The 19,850-nt window shown below is 33.4% G+C and overlaps 1 protein-coding gene across 1 annotated transcript in view; it reads left to right on the top strand.

Annotated features, from left to right (window-relative positions):
* The first annotated feature begins 2,396 nt into the window (after window positions 1-2,396).
* Window positions 2,397-19,850, top strand: part of LOC126772083 (potassium voltage-gated channel protein Shaw-like) — a 249,197-nt gene continuing 231,743 nt past the window's right edge. Inside the window, exon 1 of the mRNA XM_050492253.1 lies at window positions 2,397-2,581. Within this exon, the coding sequence (XP_050348210.1) occupies window positions 2,538-2,581 (44 nt within the window). The 5' untranslated portion in view covers window positions 2,397-2,537. The remainder of the gene's footprint in view (window positions 2,582-19,850) is intronic.

A 19,850-nucleotide genomic window follows, 5' to 3' on the forward strand; every position in this document is an offset into this window, starting at 1 on the left:
TAGCTGCCATAGAAATACTCAAAAGAAAATCTCATGGTGCAGTTCAGCTGACATTCTGCAATCTTTCTCAAGTTATGTTTAAATTCTAATTATTATATCTTTTGCCAAAGTTAAGAATAAAATAATTTCTAAAATCTTTAATAGGTTTACCATTAAAATATTATTAAAAAAACCCTAAACAAATTTATTTATTTATTTATGGTTATAAGAAACACCATCTGCATATAAACAATATAAACAAAAAAAAAATTACGACAATTACAACAAAAAGTGTGGTACTTAAAGGCTTTAACAACAATACAATTGAATAACACTACACTTATAAAATTAAAAATACAATCATAATGCTAACCTTACACTTAAATTAATGAAGGTAGAAAGAAATAACAAAAATAAAATGAAAATATATCATGTAGGTACTCAAAAAAAACTTCTAACACCGCAGCACAGTGCTGCCATTAAAATGTTTTTAAAACTATTGGGGCTTTAACGGAGAAAAGTAAATTTGGTAACTAACTGGCGACGACATAGCGTTATACATAACAAAAAGAGCGATATTGATAACCTACTTTTTATGAGTTAACTAAAAATAGCTAATCTCAAATTAAGATAGAGTAAATATTATAGTTGTTTGTTATGTATTAAGCAAAGAGAGATATATTTTTTTGTATTTTTATTTTTATTTTCATAAGAGTTGTATTGCCCCGGGGCCTACTTGTAGATGAGCTTAGTTCTCAAGTTCGTATTAAAACTTTTTTTTTGTCTGTCTGTACATACTATTGACAGTCACTAAGTAACATAAGACATGCTATGACGAGAAGAGATGTGATGAGTCCGGCTTACAAACTATGGGTTCTGCGCCACAACAATGTATGAGAAATATTTCAAATTTTATTGCCATTGTAATCTTCTAGCATCTTTTGGCTTAGCGATTTTATTGTTATTTTTATTTGTTATAGTAGACTTTTTCTGTACTGGCAATTCCGGTTCTGAAATATTTATTAAATATTTTATTTTAATATAGTTCAAATCCAAATTAGCATAACATATTATAATTTTAATAATGTACACACCAACGTATTGTTTACCAGTTTTAATTATTATTTGTTTTTGTTTATACTCGTAACGATACTACTTTTTTATAATTAGATTAATATTATATAACATACTTAATATTATATTACTTTCACAAAATTATTAATATTACAAGGACGACGAACTACCTGCATAATATTTTCTTTAAAATTGTAAACATTTCTCATTTAAATGTATTGTCTTTTTTGAGGAATAAATGTATATAAACTGAAATAAAGCCGTGTGACATACTGACGGACATACAGCGTAGGCTTAGTAATATGGTTCCATACTTACGTTAAGGAGCAGTTACGTTTTATTCTAAGCGTACATAGAAAAGTGACGGTTACAAATTTAAAGAGCATTCGTTACTTGGTGGTATGGCTTTTTGAAAGACCATGAGGGTAGGTACCACCTACTCAACACATATTAAACACTAAAGCTACAATATTTTGTATTGTTGTGTTCCGGTTCGAAGGCTGAGTTAGTCAGTGTAACAAGCACAAGGGACATAACAACTAACCTTGGAAAGGTCTGGCGCATTGGCGACGTTAGGGGTGATAAATATTTCTTAGTCTATGGTCGGTGAGGCATTTGCCAGATTGCCTATCTATTTTAAATAAATAAACAACACAACATACATACCTTCACCTCAATATATATAAGGCCTTAGCCCAGCAGTGGGACGTTTAACGTAACAGCCTGTAAATTTACAAACACACAATTGAATGACACTACACTTATAAATTAAAAAAAAACATTCTATTGGTAACCTAACACTTAAATTGATGAAGGTAGAATGAAATAACAAAAATAAAATAAAAAGAAAATGTAAGAATCAAACTCTAAAATACTAATTGTGTTAACGTAACAGCCTGTTAATGTATCACTTTAAAAATCAAATAGTATTTTCTCTTTCCATTTGTGTAATGTTTTAATATGCGACATAAAATTGGTTTGAAATTGGCCCTTATACGTGTTCGAGATGTGTCATAAAAGAAGGAATCTATTATCTACCTGATTTATTTATATTTATATTTATATTTTATTTTATATTTCTATGAAAAACAAGAACATTTTTCACAAAGCTCATAGCGAGAGCTTGAGAGCTAAAAGCCTACAAATATTTATTTAACAAATTGAAAGCTTTCTCAAAGAATTCAAACGAACTTGCAGCTGGTTAGAAAAATATAGACGAGTATTGTACCTGAAAGACATTAGACTGCACTGCGTTCGGTCCACAGGTGGGGGTGGCCGGGTGGCGTTTCATCTCTACAGCTACAGCATCAGTGTGCTAGCGGACGTCGCCGCGAGTGGACGTGAATGTCGCTCTCATATCGGTGATGATTTCGGGAATACGCGTAAACAATAAATTAAGTGTTGTGTGTTGTGATTATAGTGATTTTAGTCGGTGTTAATATTGTGTTGTGATTTTTCAAATGTACGGTTAATTGTGAGCCGGGATGGATGGCGAGAACCGTATTATTTTGAACGTTGGCGGTATTAGGTATGGATTATTTTATTTATATCAAGTATATTTTTATAAATACACAAATTAACGAATTTATAATATTTCGATGATGGATTGCTCAAGCAAAAGAATTCAATGGCCTAAATATAAAATTTTATGTTAAATTTTTGGTATCGATTTTCTGTTTGTTTTAAACGAGTATAACTTGACAGTTGCTTTTATATTTAATTTACGAGTAATATTAAATAAAAAATTACGATTTTTTATTATTATATTACAAAATAAAATTAATTCGTTTATATATATATTTTTATACAACTCTTGTTAAATTGAAAATCATATATCCTTCATCCTATCCTTTAAAAATACGCAAAATTATATAAATAAATAAAAATATTAATATTCGAATATTATGTGCCACCTGTTCGAAATAATGATTCCATCGCGAACTATCGAGAAAAACTTTTCTTAGTCTTATTTAATTAATAAACTATATAAATCGTTATACATTTCATTAAAGTAATTAAACATCATACGAAATCAATGTGCGATATACGATATGATACAAAGTAATAGATTATACTTATCAGATTATTATTTAATGACTACTTGTAGTATATAACAGCAATTCAAATAGGTTGTACATACTGTTTATTTATACTGCGAAGGATCAATGGTTTACGTGACGTCAAAGTCGCGAGTTCGATTCTGAACCCTTGGGCTATTGTCGTCAGCACTTCCAACACGATACTGATGGCACGAGCATTTATTTATTGTTAAAACGAAGATAGTCCGGTGGTAGGTGGGTAGAATTGAATTTTAATTAAAGATTGCGGGTATTATCCCGGGCAAGTATCACTGAACATTAATGTCCTTAATTTTTGTTAGATGTCAGTGACGGTACGTATCGGATGAAAAGAAGCGTGGTGGAATATGCTTTAAAACTTCTACTCATAAGGTGTGAAGGCCTTAAAAGTATAGGGAGTATTCCAAGGTTTCATCAAAATTAGTTAGGTCTAAAAAATTATTAGTAATGAATGATATGCAGTATATTCTATTATACTTTGTTGCATATCACATTTAAGAAAGGTGATGTCAGAGTAAATAAAAAAGTATATATGGATCTTATCGCGAGCGATCTTTATAGACAGTTTTGGTAAGAATATCGGCAAATTATGAAAAAACAAACCTTTATAAACTCATTTATGTGTGTGTAAAATGAAACTAGATCTCAAATATATACACAAAATTGTATGTAATATATATAGAGTAACATAATACGGTTATGTACAAGTAATTATATACTACATGTTATTCAGTTTAATTGTGTGTATAGATAATAAACTTGCGTCGTTTGTCTAGTAGCTAGCATGTAAGGCAAATAGAGGTCCTGGTTTCATACCCCGGGTCGGAATATAAAAAATTGATTAGGGTTTTTTGTCGAAATTTTTAGTAGCATCCCGGAGTTTGGAAAATTGTTGTTTACATCCCGTGCTGCGGATGTTGAAATATTTCCCGTCGTGTGGGTTCAGCCGTCCCACCGGATCATAGGAGAGGGAATACAAATGCACATATAGAGTGCACTTGTGTTTGCGCACACACTTGTGCTCTATAAAAGGTTCCGTGTAGTCGACTAGACTTTCTAGTCATTGGTCATCATATATAATATAAAAAAAAATATTCATATAATATGCCGCCGAGCTGAGATGGCCCAGTGGTAAGAACGCGTGAATTTTAACCGATGATCGTGGGTTCAAACCCGGGCAAGAACCACTGAATTTTCATGTGCTTAATTTGTAATTATAATTCATTTCGTGCTTTACGGTGAAGGAAAACATCGTGAGGAAACCTGCTTGAGTCTAATTTCACTGAAATTCTGCCACACGTGTATTCCACCAACCCGCATTGCAGCAGCGTGGTGGAATAAGCTCCAAGCCTTCTCCTCAAAAAGGGAAGAGGGGGCTTTAGCCATATAGTACATAATGTCTATACAGTGTTTTATTTCTTTTGTTACTTATAATTCTATTAATACATTTTATTTTTATCACTTTTTACCGTTTCAAATATAAAAAATTAAATATTTTATGTTTAAGTCAGATCGTGACCGCGACCAGAGCAATTTTATGGAAATGTTAAATTAATATAATAATGTAAGTCTAAAGTTGTGTCCATTTAAAAAATGATAACAAAGCTGTATGTATACTACATCATATGGTCGCTAAGGGCGTTATACCATTTGTGATAATTTGATGTTGGTATCAAATTGCGATGTACAAACAGTACTCGTCGTAATTACATTCAAAAATTTTCAAATCAAAAAAGCACAACCGCCTAGCGATATAAAAGTCGCAGGTTCGAGCCGAATTGGGCTTTTGTCAGCCCCTCTCCTAACACAACCCGTACGCTTAATTGAAGGGGCAAATAGGAATATTAGTAGTTACTTAAAAAAAACATTTATATGATCTATACTAATATTATAAATGCGAAAGTAAATTTGTCTGTCTGTTACGCTTTCACGGCTAAACCGTTGAACTAATTTTGATGGTTGAAAGGAATTTGCCTTTGAACCGATATGGTAGAATCTGAACAATTAATAAGCAAGTGTCATGTTTGTCATGCGTTTTTTTCTCATTTTGTATTTGATTTAGCTGTTGTTGGTTTACTTTTTCAATTTATGGCTGACTAGTTTTCGCCCGCCGCTTTGCCTGTGTGTTAGAGAGGAGTTATATATAAAAAAAGTTACCTACCCTTGGGGTTCATACTTGCTTAATATCAAATTTCATACCGTACCGTAACCGTAACAGCCTGTGAATGTCCCACTGTTGGGCTAAAGGCCTCCTCTCCTCTTTTTGAGGAGAAGGTTTGGAGCTTATTCCACCACGCTGCTCCAATGCGGGTTGGTAGAATTCACATGTGGCAGAACTCCAATGAAATTAGACACATGCAGGTTTCCTCACGATGTTTTCCTTCACCGTAAAGTACGAGATGAATTATAATCACAAAATTTCATAACATTTAGTTTATCCATGAAAGTGTAACAGATAAACTGAGTTACTTTCACATTTATAATATAAGTAATGGACTGGTTGGAATAATAAGCGTACAAGCTGGAATCCTTAATATTTTCATTTGTTATGTAAAATGTGATTTATAATTTAAAAAATGTTGTGTTTTTCGACTATCACTATATTTTAATGCCATTCGAAAATTTTAAATAACGAATTCGATTCAAATATAAGGATAGATTCTAATCATCTATTGACTAATTAAAGTCGACACTACGGAAGCTATTTATTGAGTTATGAAAGCTATTTTTATATAAAAAGAGTTGTGTATATTTTCAAGCGCTTTTCAAAATAAAAGCGTTGTTGTTATAAATACATTCGAATTCCACGTTCGTATAGCACACATGTAAACTTCGAAACCCAGCCGTTGATTAACAGTTATCGTAACCGATAGCCAATATCGTTGCATAGATTGTAAGAGGGGAGTTATGTTATACATATGAGACGCCTTGATTTTATCGACTCATTTTATTGTATCAATACAATATTGATTATATTATTATTCCTTTTTTGGTATGATTTGATGTTACTTTGAATTGTTCTTAAACTATCGTACGACATGTTTTTTATATTTTCCGGGCATATGACTACTCCACCTGATGGTAAGTGGTAGTAGAGTCCAAACGCGACGACGGCCAGTACAGTGGGGAAAAATGTTCTGCATTAGCCGCCCCCGCCTTGCCGGCTCGCAAGTTGTACATTTATACTCGTATGTTACGTGCAAAGATAAAAACGCTCACTGAGCGATAAAACAACGACAAATTTATTACGGGCATCTCGGAAACTGCTCTAATGATTTGGCTCTAATTTTATATTTACATAAAAAGTTGCTTTTTACGTTTATCAATGTATTTTGACATTTGTATTTTCTGAGCTGAACGAAGCTTGGTTGTTGGGGTTGGTTTCTATTCCATCAGAATCTGATAGGAAGTCAATCAGTCAAATTATCACCTTTAAGTACTTCCTGAGGACAAACAAAATAAAGTTAATGGTGCGCATTCAGAGTAGCTTGCCAATAAAACGCAAAAAAAATCAAGACAAGAGACAGTTTGGAATTATGTGATGGAATAGATACCTATAGACTTGTGATCACACTTGCGCACTGTAATATAGTCTCCGTTACGATTGGCCGCCAGTATCGAAATATAGGTCATTATCTATAGTATTCATACTTATTAGAATTAACACACCCATATACAAACACGCAATTTGAATAAATTGGTCAAAACCTAACCAACATTTGAATCAAACTGCGTCCCATGGGAACTTTGACTATGAATTATACATTTCAACTTTACCCTCAATCCGCTTAGTCGCTTTAGTTTAAAGATAGAATTGCACAATTATGCTAATAGCTGTACCGTAAAAACCGTTAATTTTTCCGGGGTAAAGGCTAAGGACACCGACGTACATAAAAATCGTTTCATCGTTTAAGATGAAAGAAGTAATCACATAATTATGCTAAGATATCCCACAGGAAGCGCATTTTTAACGTCATAAGAAGATATGTGTATTTAAAATGTAATATATATTAAATTGTACCGCAATCTGTTCAGCTGTTTTAGTATATTTTACTGGAGGTTGGGCTTCGTGCAAGCTCGTCTGGGTAGGTACCACCCACTCAGATATTCTACCGCAAAACAGCAGTACTTGGTATTGTTGTGTTCCGGTTTGAAGGGTAAGTGAACCAGTGTAATTACAGGCACGAGAGACATAACATCTTAGTTTCCAAGCTTGGTGGCGCATTGGCGATGTAAGCGATGGTTAATATTTCTTCTTATTGGCGTTGGTGACCATTCATCATCAGGTGGCCCATTTGCTCGTCCTATAATATGAAAAATAAAGCGGTGATAACAGCTTTATAGCTGTGTGAAAGAAGGACAAATTAATACCCTTACAAACTACTCATATTTATAATATTAGTTAGGATTATGAAACTTCATGCAATCTAACGGTGCAAATAGAAAATAAACTACGCGTACTAAAGGCGAGCTTTTTTACTATTATTTGTACTAAAGCACAGATAAATTTATATTTAGTCGGTATAAGCAAACATATGTAAGTAGTAAAATCATAATTTAATCGCGAGCAAATCCAGACATTTGTTATCCTTCTTTTTGTATGTATATAATAATATTGTCATGGCGATCAGTTGAATGCTAGGTTGATGTGCTGCAGCGCCGTCTAGTAGCAATGTACAACAAAGTAGATATTTATATTAATAATATAATTACGAATGTAACTCAGTATGTCTCTCTGTCTCTCGCTGAACAGATTTTGATAAAATTTGGTATGAAGCACGCTTCGGGTTCAATGACGCATATAGGTTACTTATTTCTACCTAATATTCGCCCGTCTCCCTCTAACACGGGTGAAACCGCGGGTGAATAGTAATACATCCTGCCAACTTTATGGTAATCGCATAAGCGGTGTTGAATCCTATTAATCTTAAACATTTATATGAATATCCATACTTATATTTGTACTCGGAACAAATGATAGCAGAAGCAATTGAAGGCCAAGAATGTGGAGTCAAAATAAATGGCCGGTATATTAACAACATCAGATACGCTGACGATACAGTCCTAATAGCATCATCTCCTGAAGAGCTGCAATTAATTATGAGCCGTGTTAATGAGTGCAGTGAAAACGCTGGTCTGAGGATGAACCTATCAAAAACGAAGATCATGGTGTTATCTAAACATAGCTTCGATGACATTGCTATCATTGTAGCAGGCCAAAAAATTGAGAAGGTGCGCAAGTACAAATATCTGGGGACATGGCTTAATGACACCTGGAGCTGTGAACAGGAGGTAAAGACTCGCATCGAAACAGCTCGAAGTGCCTTCTGCACGTTGAAAAAAGTACTCTGCAATCACAGACTTAAGATCCCTGTGCGCATACAGTGTTACATCTGGCCTATACTTCTTTACGGATGCGAGGCGTGTACAATTAAAGAAGACCTCAAAAAACGTATAGAAGCTTTCGAGATGTGGGCTTATAGACGTATGTTGGCCATTAGTTGGACTCAAAAGGTCTCGAACGTGGAAGTTCTGCGACGCGTCAACCAAAAACGGCAACTTTTGGAGACTGTCAAGAAGAGAAAAGTTGCATATCTCGGACACGTGCTTAGGTATGAAAGATATGAACTTTTGCAACTGATTATGATGGGAAAAGTTGCCGGAAGGAGAGCTGTTGGGCGCAGAAAAAGTCTTGGCTGTGCAACATCTGTGAATGGACGGGAATCGCGAGTGCTGCCCAACTCTTTCGCGAAAATCGTGAGCAGGGTGGGATGCTTTAATGTATATTTTTATATTGTGTGTATTATGTATGTATGTAATCAATGTTTTCTTTTTTTAGCCATAATAATTTTTGGATTTTTTATATAATAATCATGTAATACTTTATTCATATAAATATAATTGAGATACCTGGATTTGTTGAATATTTTATTTACTTCCAACATTTAAATGTGTGTGAGCTGAAATTTTTCATCTACTAATTCGTCATGTGCGATAATAGCACAAATATATAGGTATGTAAGTCATATATTCCAATATCTGAATTGTAAGCGGAGCACTTTTTCAAAGATTTTTTTTTTACTTTTTAAGGTTCTCTTCAGAAATTAAAATTTACAAATTTTAATATGTTATAATCTTGAATATATTTTAAGACTGATAGCTCATTACGTCAACACATTCGCAGATGATTTCGGTGTATCTCGCTGGCGATATACCAATCTTTGTATGGAAGATTTATAGATAGATAGATAGAACTATGACGTATAAACTATGAGATAGTCATAAATTTCTAGTAGATATTCTAAATAAATAATGATGTACTAAATAGTATAATAAATGCTAAAGTGATTTTGTCTCTTTGTTACACTTTCAAGTTTTAACTACTCAACCAGTCATCACGAAATTTTGTAAACACGTCATCAGGGGTACCAACCTGTCTACCCTCTTACACGCGGGTAAAGCCGCTATCGAAAATTATTATTTTAAGATCCAGTCAATATAGCTATTTTTTAATAGTGATGTTATGTAGTACTTAACCTCAGTGAATGGAATATCTAAAGCGAAATGTAGTTTTCCAATCCGAAAGCTATATCCTGGTATTAGTGCGTTTAAACACAAACATATTCTTTATCATATAACATGTCTTTATATGTTTATAAAGACAAGTAAGACATAATTCAGGATTATATTGAAATAATAATAATAAAAGTTATAAAACAATTTTCTATCGCGTTCAACAATCGTGTTAATTTTAACCTAGATCAAAATATAGGCTAATTGTCTGGGGATTTAAAAAAAGTTTTTAGGGTATACATAAAAATTACCCCCATGTTTAACATTCAAACGAATGATGTCACAGGCATTTCTGTCTACCTAACGTTAAGGCTCACGTACAGCGATGCCAATATGTAGCGACCGCTATAGCGGTGGACGAAAATCGTCACTGAAACTTGAAACTAGATTTTTTTATTTATTTAGACAGCTGCTTTAGGCGAAACGTCAACTAACATATATCTATCTATACTAATCATACAACTAAACTAAACCAGTATAAACCAGTATATATAAATCTGATAAACCAGAAGGCGCAGATTTTGTAGAAGGATTTAGTATATAATATTATATAAGATGCAAGTGACGCCTGATGTCATGAATCCGCTATCAGAGGAAACCAAAGCTTTATAATGACGATCTCTTCATTCGGAAGGTAATTGAAATTCGAGTTACGGATTAATTGTTGAACGTAACACGCAAACAATTATTTCGATTATTATATAAAGATTTTTGGTTCTGCCCAGCGACTACCGATTAAGATCAATATTTGCAAAATATTATGCGTAAAAATACTATATTCATTAATTTATTTTTGCAAGAACAAGGATTTAATATGTATGTATTTAAAATTTGCTTCGTTGGTTGAGTGGTGAGATATGGAGGCAGCAGATCTTAGGTTCAAACCCCAGGTCCGGTCAATAAAAAGTTATTGGGTTTTTTCTGTCGAAAATTCTCAATAGCAGCCCGAAGTCTGAAAGTTTAAAGTAAGACCCGTTAAGTCCTGCGCCTGAACTATTTCCGATCGTGTCGGCTTGCCGTCCCATCGAATTGAGAGTGTGAGGGATTATGTATGCATATTTGTTTACACACTTGAGCACTATAATATGTGCAGCCCAGTTCGCTAATATCTCTTAAAATTGACAGCCGTGGCTGAAATCGGTCATGAGGATATAATCATCATCCTATCTACAACCAAAATTAAAAAAACCTACTGTACGACTGTACGAGAGTGTGGTATAAACGTAGGAATCTAGTATCGTTTTCTTGTTGTAACGCCATTCCGTTTTTCTAGGGGACAATTTGCATAAATACGGACTGTCATGTTTTTCCATAAACTCTTAAGTAAAACGGAACAAAGATAATATAATAAAAAAAAAGAGTAATTAATTATAAGTATTGCATCATCATAAAACTTAATGTCTAATAAATGATTATTATCTAAAAACGCATTAAAAGTCATGCAAATTATGTGGCAATCATCCTTAACTTTGCCAATAATTAAATTTAGAAATATATTTTTTAGAAATAAAAGATTAATTGAGTTAAGCATTACACGAATTAGTATTTTCAGGTAGGATATATCATATATTAATTTAATTTATTTTGACATAGCTTTGTAATTAAATAAGCGGAAAAGTACCATTGATGGTTTTTTAAAATCTACATTTCGACTGGTAGTTTATTATCTAAAGGAATAATAAGGCGAACATAATATAGTTTATACGCGTGCTTAACCATCGACCTGAAAGCTGAGAATTTGCATCTCATTGCCGGCTTCGGAAGATTATCGAGGTGGAAAGATCATTAGCATTGGATTATATTGTTACTGAATATTCATACTATAAATACGAATAGAGAGACCCAGTGTAAAGCAACAGTTTGTCATTGTCCCACAGTTGGACTAAGACCTGCTCTCCTTTAGAGAAGACTTGAAACTAATTCCAATACGCTGCTCCTATGCAGGTAGGTGACATGTGTTAGAATGTCATCCGACACAATTCAGGATGTTTTCCTTCACCCAGAACGAGATGAATTATAAATACTAATTAAGTATATGAAAATTCAGTTGTGTTTTTCCTGATTTGAGTGTGGAACAATCGGTTAAGTTTCACGTGATTTAAACATTGGGTGATTTCAGTGTATTTGATTCGGTGCAGCTACATCCTGAGAAATTTTACCAAATATTTTCGAATTTGTATGACATTCCTTATCGAATTACGGTTTTTTTTATGTACTGTTTTTTATTCATCCTTATTGTTAAAGCTTTTTGCTGTGTCATGAATATATTATAAGAAAACGTCTCGTTGTTTTCAAGTGTCATTATAAAAATTGCGCAATTTTAACTCTCCTGTTATTTGTGCCGCAGTGCGCTGATCATTTGACTAAATTATAAAATTAGTTTAAAAATCGAAAAGACCCTACGATGTTTGTGTTCGTTATCTATTTTTTTGTGTTACTTAAAACTAGTACTTCGTTACTAAATAATATTCTATTTTTAAAAGATTAAAGGTCATTGATACTTTAGGTTTTTTATTATTAGAAAACTATTGATCTGTTTATATTCTATTCATAATTTTTTCATCTATTTAAAAAATATTCTTTTAAAATATTATCCCCTTAAAATGAGTACAAGAATTATGTATGCAAAAATTTATAAACTTCATCGACGTCGCAACCGAGGTAACGAGCCAAAAATAATGCTTTGAGTTTTACGGTCGAGGTGTCATTTATGTTTTCTTGGTTCCATTGACTTGATAAGTCAACTTGCTGTCTTATATAATAACTAGGCTTAATGGTCAATGACTTTTAATGGTCTAAGTGGTATTGCTAAAACGCCAAAAATAAGGACCCAGCGCCTCTTAAACATCATATTTTATAGATGATTCTTGTTTAACATTGTTTTTAAAAAGAGAATAATGTTTAACATTTGTTATGTTTAATTAATATACTTAAAAGGAGTACATAACTTAAGCAAGATATTATGTAAAGTTATTTTGTTTTTGTCATGATTTGTGGGTGGGTAGAGTTGATTTGATTAATAAACCGAATTTAAAAAAATCTAATTAAGTTAACTGTTCACATATAGACATACCGGCCGGTATGAAGGGTGAGTGAGCCAGTGTAACTAAGGGCACAAGGGATATAACATCTTAGTTCCAAGGGTGGGTGACGCGTTGACGATGTAAGGATTGGTAATTTTTCTAACTATTACTATACCCAATGCCCATGTCTATGGGCGTTGGTGACCCATTTGCCAATTTGTCTTCTTATTTTGAAATATCAAGAAATATAAACAGTAATAAATCATTTGAGAAACTTATTTATTTGTTTTAACTTTCCACTTATGATTATGAATATAAAGAGTATTTAAGAACTTGTTACACAAATGCCTCGTTTTTTGAGATTTAGAGATAATTTCACCAACCTGCTCCTATTGGATACACAGGTGGCAGAGCATTATACATATATAAAATCATTCACGTCATTAATAAACAAAATAAAAAAGCCGAGATGGCCTAGTGTTTAGAACGCGTGAATCCTGCTTCCCCCTTCCTTCTTAAGTCCACGCGAGCTGGTTCTCGATGTCACCGCCTAACTGTGACATCAATTCCATCGCGAACAAAGAAATTTGGCAACTCCTTTCATTGTCGCACTTCCAAAAAATGGAATTCTTTACCAGCTCACGTGTTACCCTCCTGTTACAACCAGGGTTCCTTCAAACGAGGCGTGAAGAGGCATCTTGCGGGCCGGCAAGGCGAAGGCGGCTAGTGCAGAACGTTTTTCCCGTCTGTACTGGCCGTCGTCGCGTTTGGACTCTAATACCACATACCATCAGGTGGAGTAGAGTCATTTGCCCTCCCGGCGAATATAAAAAAAAAAATCTTAACCACGAAATCTAAACGATGATCGTGGGTTCAAACCCGGGCAAGCACCAATGAATTTCCATGTGCTTAATTTGTGTTTATAATTTATCTGGTGCTTGACGGTGAAGGAAACATCATGAGGAAACCTGCATGTGTCTAATTTCATTAAAATTATTCCACATGTGTATCCTACCAACCGGGAATGGAGCAGCGTGGTGGAATAAGCTCCAAACCTTTTCTTCAAAAGGGAGAGGAGGCCTTAGCCCAGCAGTGGGACATTAACAGGCTGTTACTTTATTAATAAACATATAAATAATCATTACTTACCAGGATTTGAACCCATTATATTATTAATTGACACATCGTTCAACGTATTGACGAAATATACTGACCATGTCATTTGACCGTCCTTAAGCATAAATAGTTCACTAAGTATGAAGCTTGTATACCTTAAACCTCCTTAGTTCACCACAAACTAGATACAAAGCATTTCCCAAGTTCTACTTGTTTCTAATGTACTCCAAAAGGTCACTTGGTTTGATAAAGTTAAACTTAGATCAGTTGTTGAAAGCGAGATGAGTTATATTATTAAGGATTTGCTTTTAGAACATTATCTATAATAATAACTTTAGCTTAGAACAAGTTATTGATATAGTTAGTTCGATAATTCTATCATCAACACTATTACTTGTGTCTAGTTGCATCTTTCTTGCCAAGATGGTCTAGTGGTTAGAATGCGTGAATCTTAACCGATGATCGTGGGTTCAAGCCCGGGCGTACCATTAAATTTTCATGTGTTTAATTTTTAATTCATCTCGTGCTTGACGGTGAAGGAAAACGTCGTGAGGAAATTTGCATGGGACGAATTTCACTGAAAGTCTGCCACATATGTATTCTACCAAACCGCATTTGAGCAGCGTGGTAGAATAAAACTTCTCCTCAAAAGGGAGAGGAGGCCTTAACCCAGCAGTGGGACATTAACAGGCTGTTAATGTAATGTGATGTTGTTCCTTGTAATAGTGCTATATAATGTGTCAGATAATGTGGCACGTAGCAGAATTTCAGTGAAATTAGACACATGCAGGTTTCCTCATGATATTTTCCTTCACCGTATAGCACGAGATGAATTATAAGCATATGAAAATTCAGTGGCTCTCGGCTTAATAGTAGTATTAAAAACAATATCACAGCATGATAAAAATAAAGTATTGCAAGAGAATTATTATTAATTACATTGGCAATGATTGATTATTAGCTGTTTTGTCATGTGTGTAACATTACAATAACACTTCACATAGAATCAAATTATTATTTTTTAAACTTTATTTTATTTAAAATTATTTTGTTTTTTTTTTTTTTTTAATTATGTATTTTTATTAACTAATAATTCCTTATTCATAATATGTAATTGTTCTTATGATATTATTATTAATGCTATGTATACTAGTAATTGATATGCATCGATTTCTTTTGTTGACGTTAATTATTTTGAATAAATAAATAAACACTTATTTCATTATCTTTCATACCATACACCAATAATATTAATAATATTATATGTATGTCTCGATTAGTGTATTTTGGAAATTTTCATAGAAATTCTATTCACATTTCAAAAAATAACTGTTAGGGATATTTACACTCGGTGCTCAAGACTAGGGAATATTTTTAACAAAAGTTTGAATACTTACGAGAATAATATTATATAGCATAACATTGATTACTACTATACAAACAGTGACAAACATTCTATAAGCACGAGAAGTTAAGACAAACTTATAACACAGTTTCCGTCTCCGCAAAGTCAATTCATCCTTCATTGGGTAAGGTGTTTGCTTATAATAAAATTTCGCTCAGCTTTGAAATCAACATGAGTAAATAAGTCTTATAAGTTAATAAAATATTATTTAAACAATCGTCGAGTTGATATTTGTTGATTTTTATGCAGAATATATATTTTTATTTTCGATAAAACGTAATTCAATTAGTGGAAAACTATTGAATTTCTGGCCGGTTCATCTTCGTAGAATCTAATCCAAACTGGTGATAATTTTGAATTAGATTTATTCTTGTAAAATTCCAATATGGCCTAATAGTTAGATCGTGTGAATCTTAACTGATAATCGTGGATTCAAACCCGGGCAACACTGAATTTCCATGTGCTTCATTTGTGTTATAATTCATCTCGTGTTTGACGGTCAAGGAAAAAATCGTGAGAAAACCTGCATGTGTCTAATTTTAATGAAATGCTGCCACATGTGTATTTCACCAACCAACATTGGAGCAATGATGATTCAAAGGTTATTGTAATATCCTACTTGAATAAAGTCAATTTAGATTTTAATCCCGGTGGTCATGGAATAGATAACGGCTTGATGAATATACAGATACAACTAATTATATGTTTATATAATAATAATAATAATAATAATAATAATAATATTCTAGGACATTATTCACACGCGGCCATCTGATCCCAAATTAAGCAGAGCTTGTACTATGGAAACCAGACAACTGATATACTACATATACTACTTTTCTTTTGTAAATACATACTTATATAAATAATTACACCCAGACTCACTACAAACAGATATGTTTATGGACACAAATGTCTGTCCAGGGTGGGAATCGAACCCACAACCTTCAGCGTGATAGGCAACTTACCAACCACGCCAACTAATTTAATTTTTTATAAAATAGGCGAAAGGCGGTTAAATGTTTAAATGTTGAAAGTAAATTAAGACGTTATGTTCCTTGTGCCTGTAACTACACTGGCTCACTCATCCTTCAAACCGTAACACAACAATACCAAGTACTGATGTTTTGCGGTAGAATATCTTATGAGTGGGTGGTACCTACCCAGAAGAGCTTGCACAAAGCTCTACCACCAGTTATTCTTATTCATTTAAAAAAAGAACATAAATATTATGAAACCATATGGATGCGATTTCAAGTCCTGAGATAAGATTGTCTTTGAAAGTCATATTTATCTAAGTTAAGAGTCATACTATATAAAAAAGCAAAATAAATATCACCTTTCAACTGAAATATCAAAGTCATCTTCAAGCGTGGACAAAAGTAAAGGAAAGCCGCCGGCGAGGCTCTATTCATACTTGTCAAACAATATAACCTACACAAATAACGAAGGTATACTCGAGTCAACAATCCAGACCAAACATCGGGCGTTCTAGTGCTTACATTGTAATATCCGAAGGGAGACAATAATTTTTGATACGATGAAATTATTTACAGGTTGAATTGAGTTGATTTGAAATAAGACAAAGACCATTTTTAACAAAAGGTAGCAGCTTCAAATCCGAAAGGAATTACTGTATTTTTCAAAATGAAATTGTTATATGAAACTATGTGCCAAGACAAATTATTTAGCTGAACCGAGATTGCCTAGTGGCTAAGAAATGTGAATCTTAGATGAAGGTTACCGAAATGCCTGTACGAGCGCCTCTGAGTCTTAGTTAGGTACTTTGTGCTTATTTAATCTAGTGCTTAGAAGGAAAACATCGTAAATAAACCTGTAGGATAAATAATATAAATTTGCCTGTAATTACACTAGCACACTGACCAAACCGGAATATTTTATTTTCAAATTTTAATGATTGGATGGTTCTCCTAAGTTATGAGATGACTCATGATGGACACGATGGACTTATAAGTTAATTTAGTGAACTATTTATGCTTAAGGACGGTCAAATGACACGGTCAGTATATTTCGTCAATACGTTGAACGATGTGTCAATTAATAATATAATGGGTTCAAATCCTGATATGTGATGATTATTTATATGTTTATTAATAAAGTAACAGCCTGTTAATGTCCCACTGCTGGGCTAAGGCCTCCTCTCCTCTTATTGAGGAGAAGGCTTGGTGCTTATTCCACCACGCTGCTCCAGTGCGGTTTGGTGGAATACACATGTGGCAGAATTTCAGTGAAATTAGACACATGCAGGTTTCCTCACGATGTTTTCCTTCATCGTAAAGCAGGACATGAATTATAATTACAAAATAAGCACATGAAAATTCAGTGGTGCTAGTCCGGGGATTTGAACCCACGATCATCGGTAAAGATTAATGCGTTCTTACCACTGGGCCATCTCGGCTCTTTATATACATAAAGACAATATTAAGATAAACCTGATTTGTATATTATAAGCTTAATAAAACCTATATCTCCTCGATGTTTTTATTTAGATTAGGATTAATTCTTCCACTACACTATAATGGAACAAGATAATTTCGTTTTAAATTTTGATAGCCAAGGATTTACGGCTTGGAGTTCATTAAAAGTCGTTATAACAACGTCGTCCGAAAATCACCGAGAAATGTTGATTTGCTTAAAAAACTTTTAGAAGAAGGTTATTCAAAATACATTTTCAATGTAAATATTTTATCTTTTTTCGGTTCATTTTTTTATAATGAGATATGAATGAAATATTAGACCAAGATACGTCATCATTAAAATATAGTCTGTGATTATGTGTTTTTTTTCATACATTATAGTTATTTCATATTTTTACTGGTGGTAGGGCTTTGTGCAAGCTCGTCTGCGTAGGTACCACCCACTCATCAGATATTCTACCGCAAAATAGCAATACTTGATATTGTTGTGTTCCGGTTTGAAGGGTGAGTGAGCCAGTGTAATTACAGGCACAAGGGACATAAAATCTTAGTTCCCAAGGTTGGTAGCGCATTGGCTATAAGCGATGGTTGACATTTCTTACAATGCCAATGTCCATATGCTCGTCCACCTTCCTATTCTATAAATTAAAAAGATGGCCGAGTGGTTAGAACGCGTGAATCTTAACCGATGATCGTGGGTTCAAACCAGAGAAAGCTCCACTGAATTTTCGTGTGCTTAATTTGTGTTTATAATTAATCTCGAGCTTGATGGTGAAGGAAAACATAGTGAGAAAACCGCCATGTGTCTAATTTCATTGAAAGTCTGCAACATATGTATTCGACCGACCCGCATTGAAGCAGCGTAGTGGAACACGCTCCAGGAGTAGGACATTCACAGGCTATTCAGACATGACGTACAAAATATGTATTTGAATATTCAAGTAGTTTCTTATAAACACTTTTTTAACGTCTTGTTACTAGAATACGTAAAACTAACGCCGGTTCAGAATACAGATTCTACTGAGTATGTAATAATCCTTATCTATTTATACAAAATTTATTTGTATACCTATGCTGTATGTTAAACTAGTTTCCGCGCGCGGCCTCGCCCGTGCGTGAGGCTATGTGTTAGGTAAACTTTTCTGTACCCGTTACGACGTATATGCCATATTAAACACATATTTACTTACATTTGCATTTGTAATATTAGTAAGAATGCTTGTGTCTATGTAAGCTCATGGTTCATTTTGTTATGTACCTCTAAATTTTTAAGTATTCAATTATTACCAATCAATATTGCGAGCACGTGTTATTACAGACACAAGACAAAAATCACCGTTGATTCCACGAGGGGCGGTTTATATTGTAAAGAATGCTATATAATTACCACAGACACACCACTCTATCAGCAGTAGGTGACATTTGACCGTCTGCTTTCTCTATATTGATGACCAATTATGTGAAGCTCCAAAAATATTCCCACAAAAAAGAATAATATTTCATATATCTATGTAGGTAAATATGAGATTTGTACATGTATGTTCTTCTTAAAAAATAAATAATTGTATGTCCTTTAATATTTACGTTATTTGTAGACCCGTGCGAAGCCGCTACTGGTAGCTGGTATATTATATTGCTGCTTATATATTGCTGCTTATTTTAATGAATTTCATAATAAGTTATAAAGTCTTATATAGAAAGATATTTATAAAAATAGGAAATAGCTTTTTCAACGAAGTGTTATTTATAATAAAAATAAATATCAAGAATTTATTTTCACCACGATATAATTTTTCACATTTATAAATCAATAGCGACGCGCCTCGACTTCGCGAAGCGATTTAAGCTTTATACCGGGATATATTTTATAAATATCTTTAAAGATCTTGAAAACGTCTACAGAATTGTCTGGGATAGGATATAGCTCTTATAAATAAATCAATGTTGAACTCCTATTGTAAGAATTGATAGAAGTTATTTTTATTTTCACCACGCTGTTCCTGTACGAGTAAGTATTATTATCGCTCCTGTGTCAGAATTTTCGTTTCACCACAGCACTAGATAACTAATAATAATAATAATGTCCTCCAGACCGCTTTCGGCCACGGCGGCCAATCTCAAGAGAGATTAGCTAACTGCGCAGTAGATATTATCGTGCACAAGT

This window comes from Nymphalis io, chromosome 11, assembly GCF_905147045.1.
Source record: "Nymphalis io chromosome 11, ilAglIoxx1.1, whole genome shotgun sequence".
Lineage (NCBI taxonomy): Eukaryota > Metazoa > Arthropoda > Insecta > Lepidoptera > Nymphalidae > Nymphalis > Nymphalis io.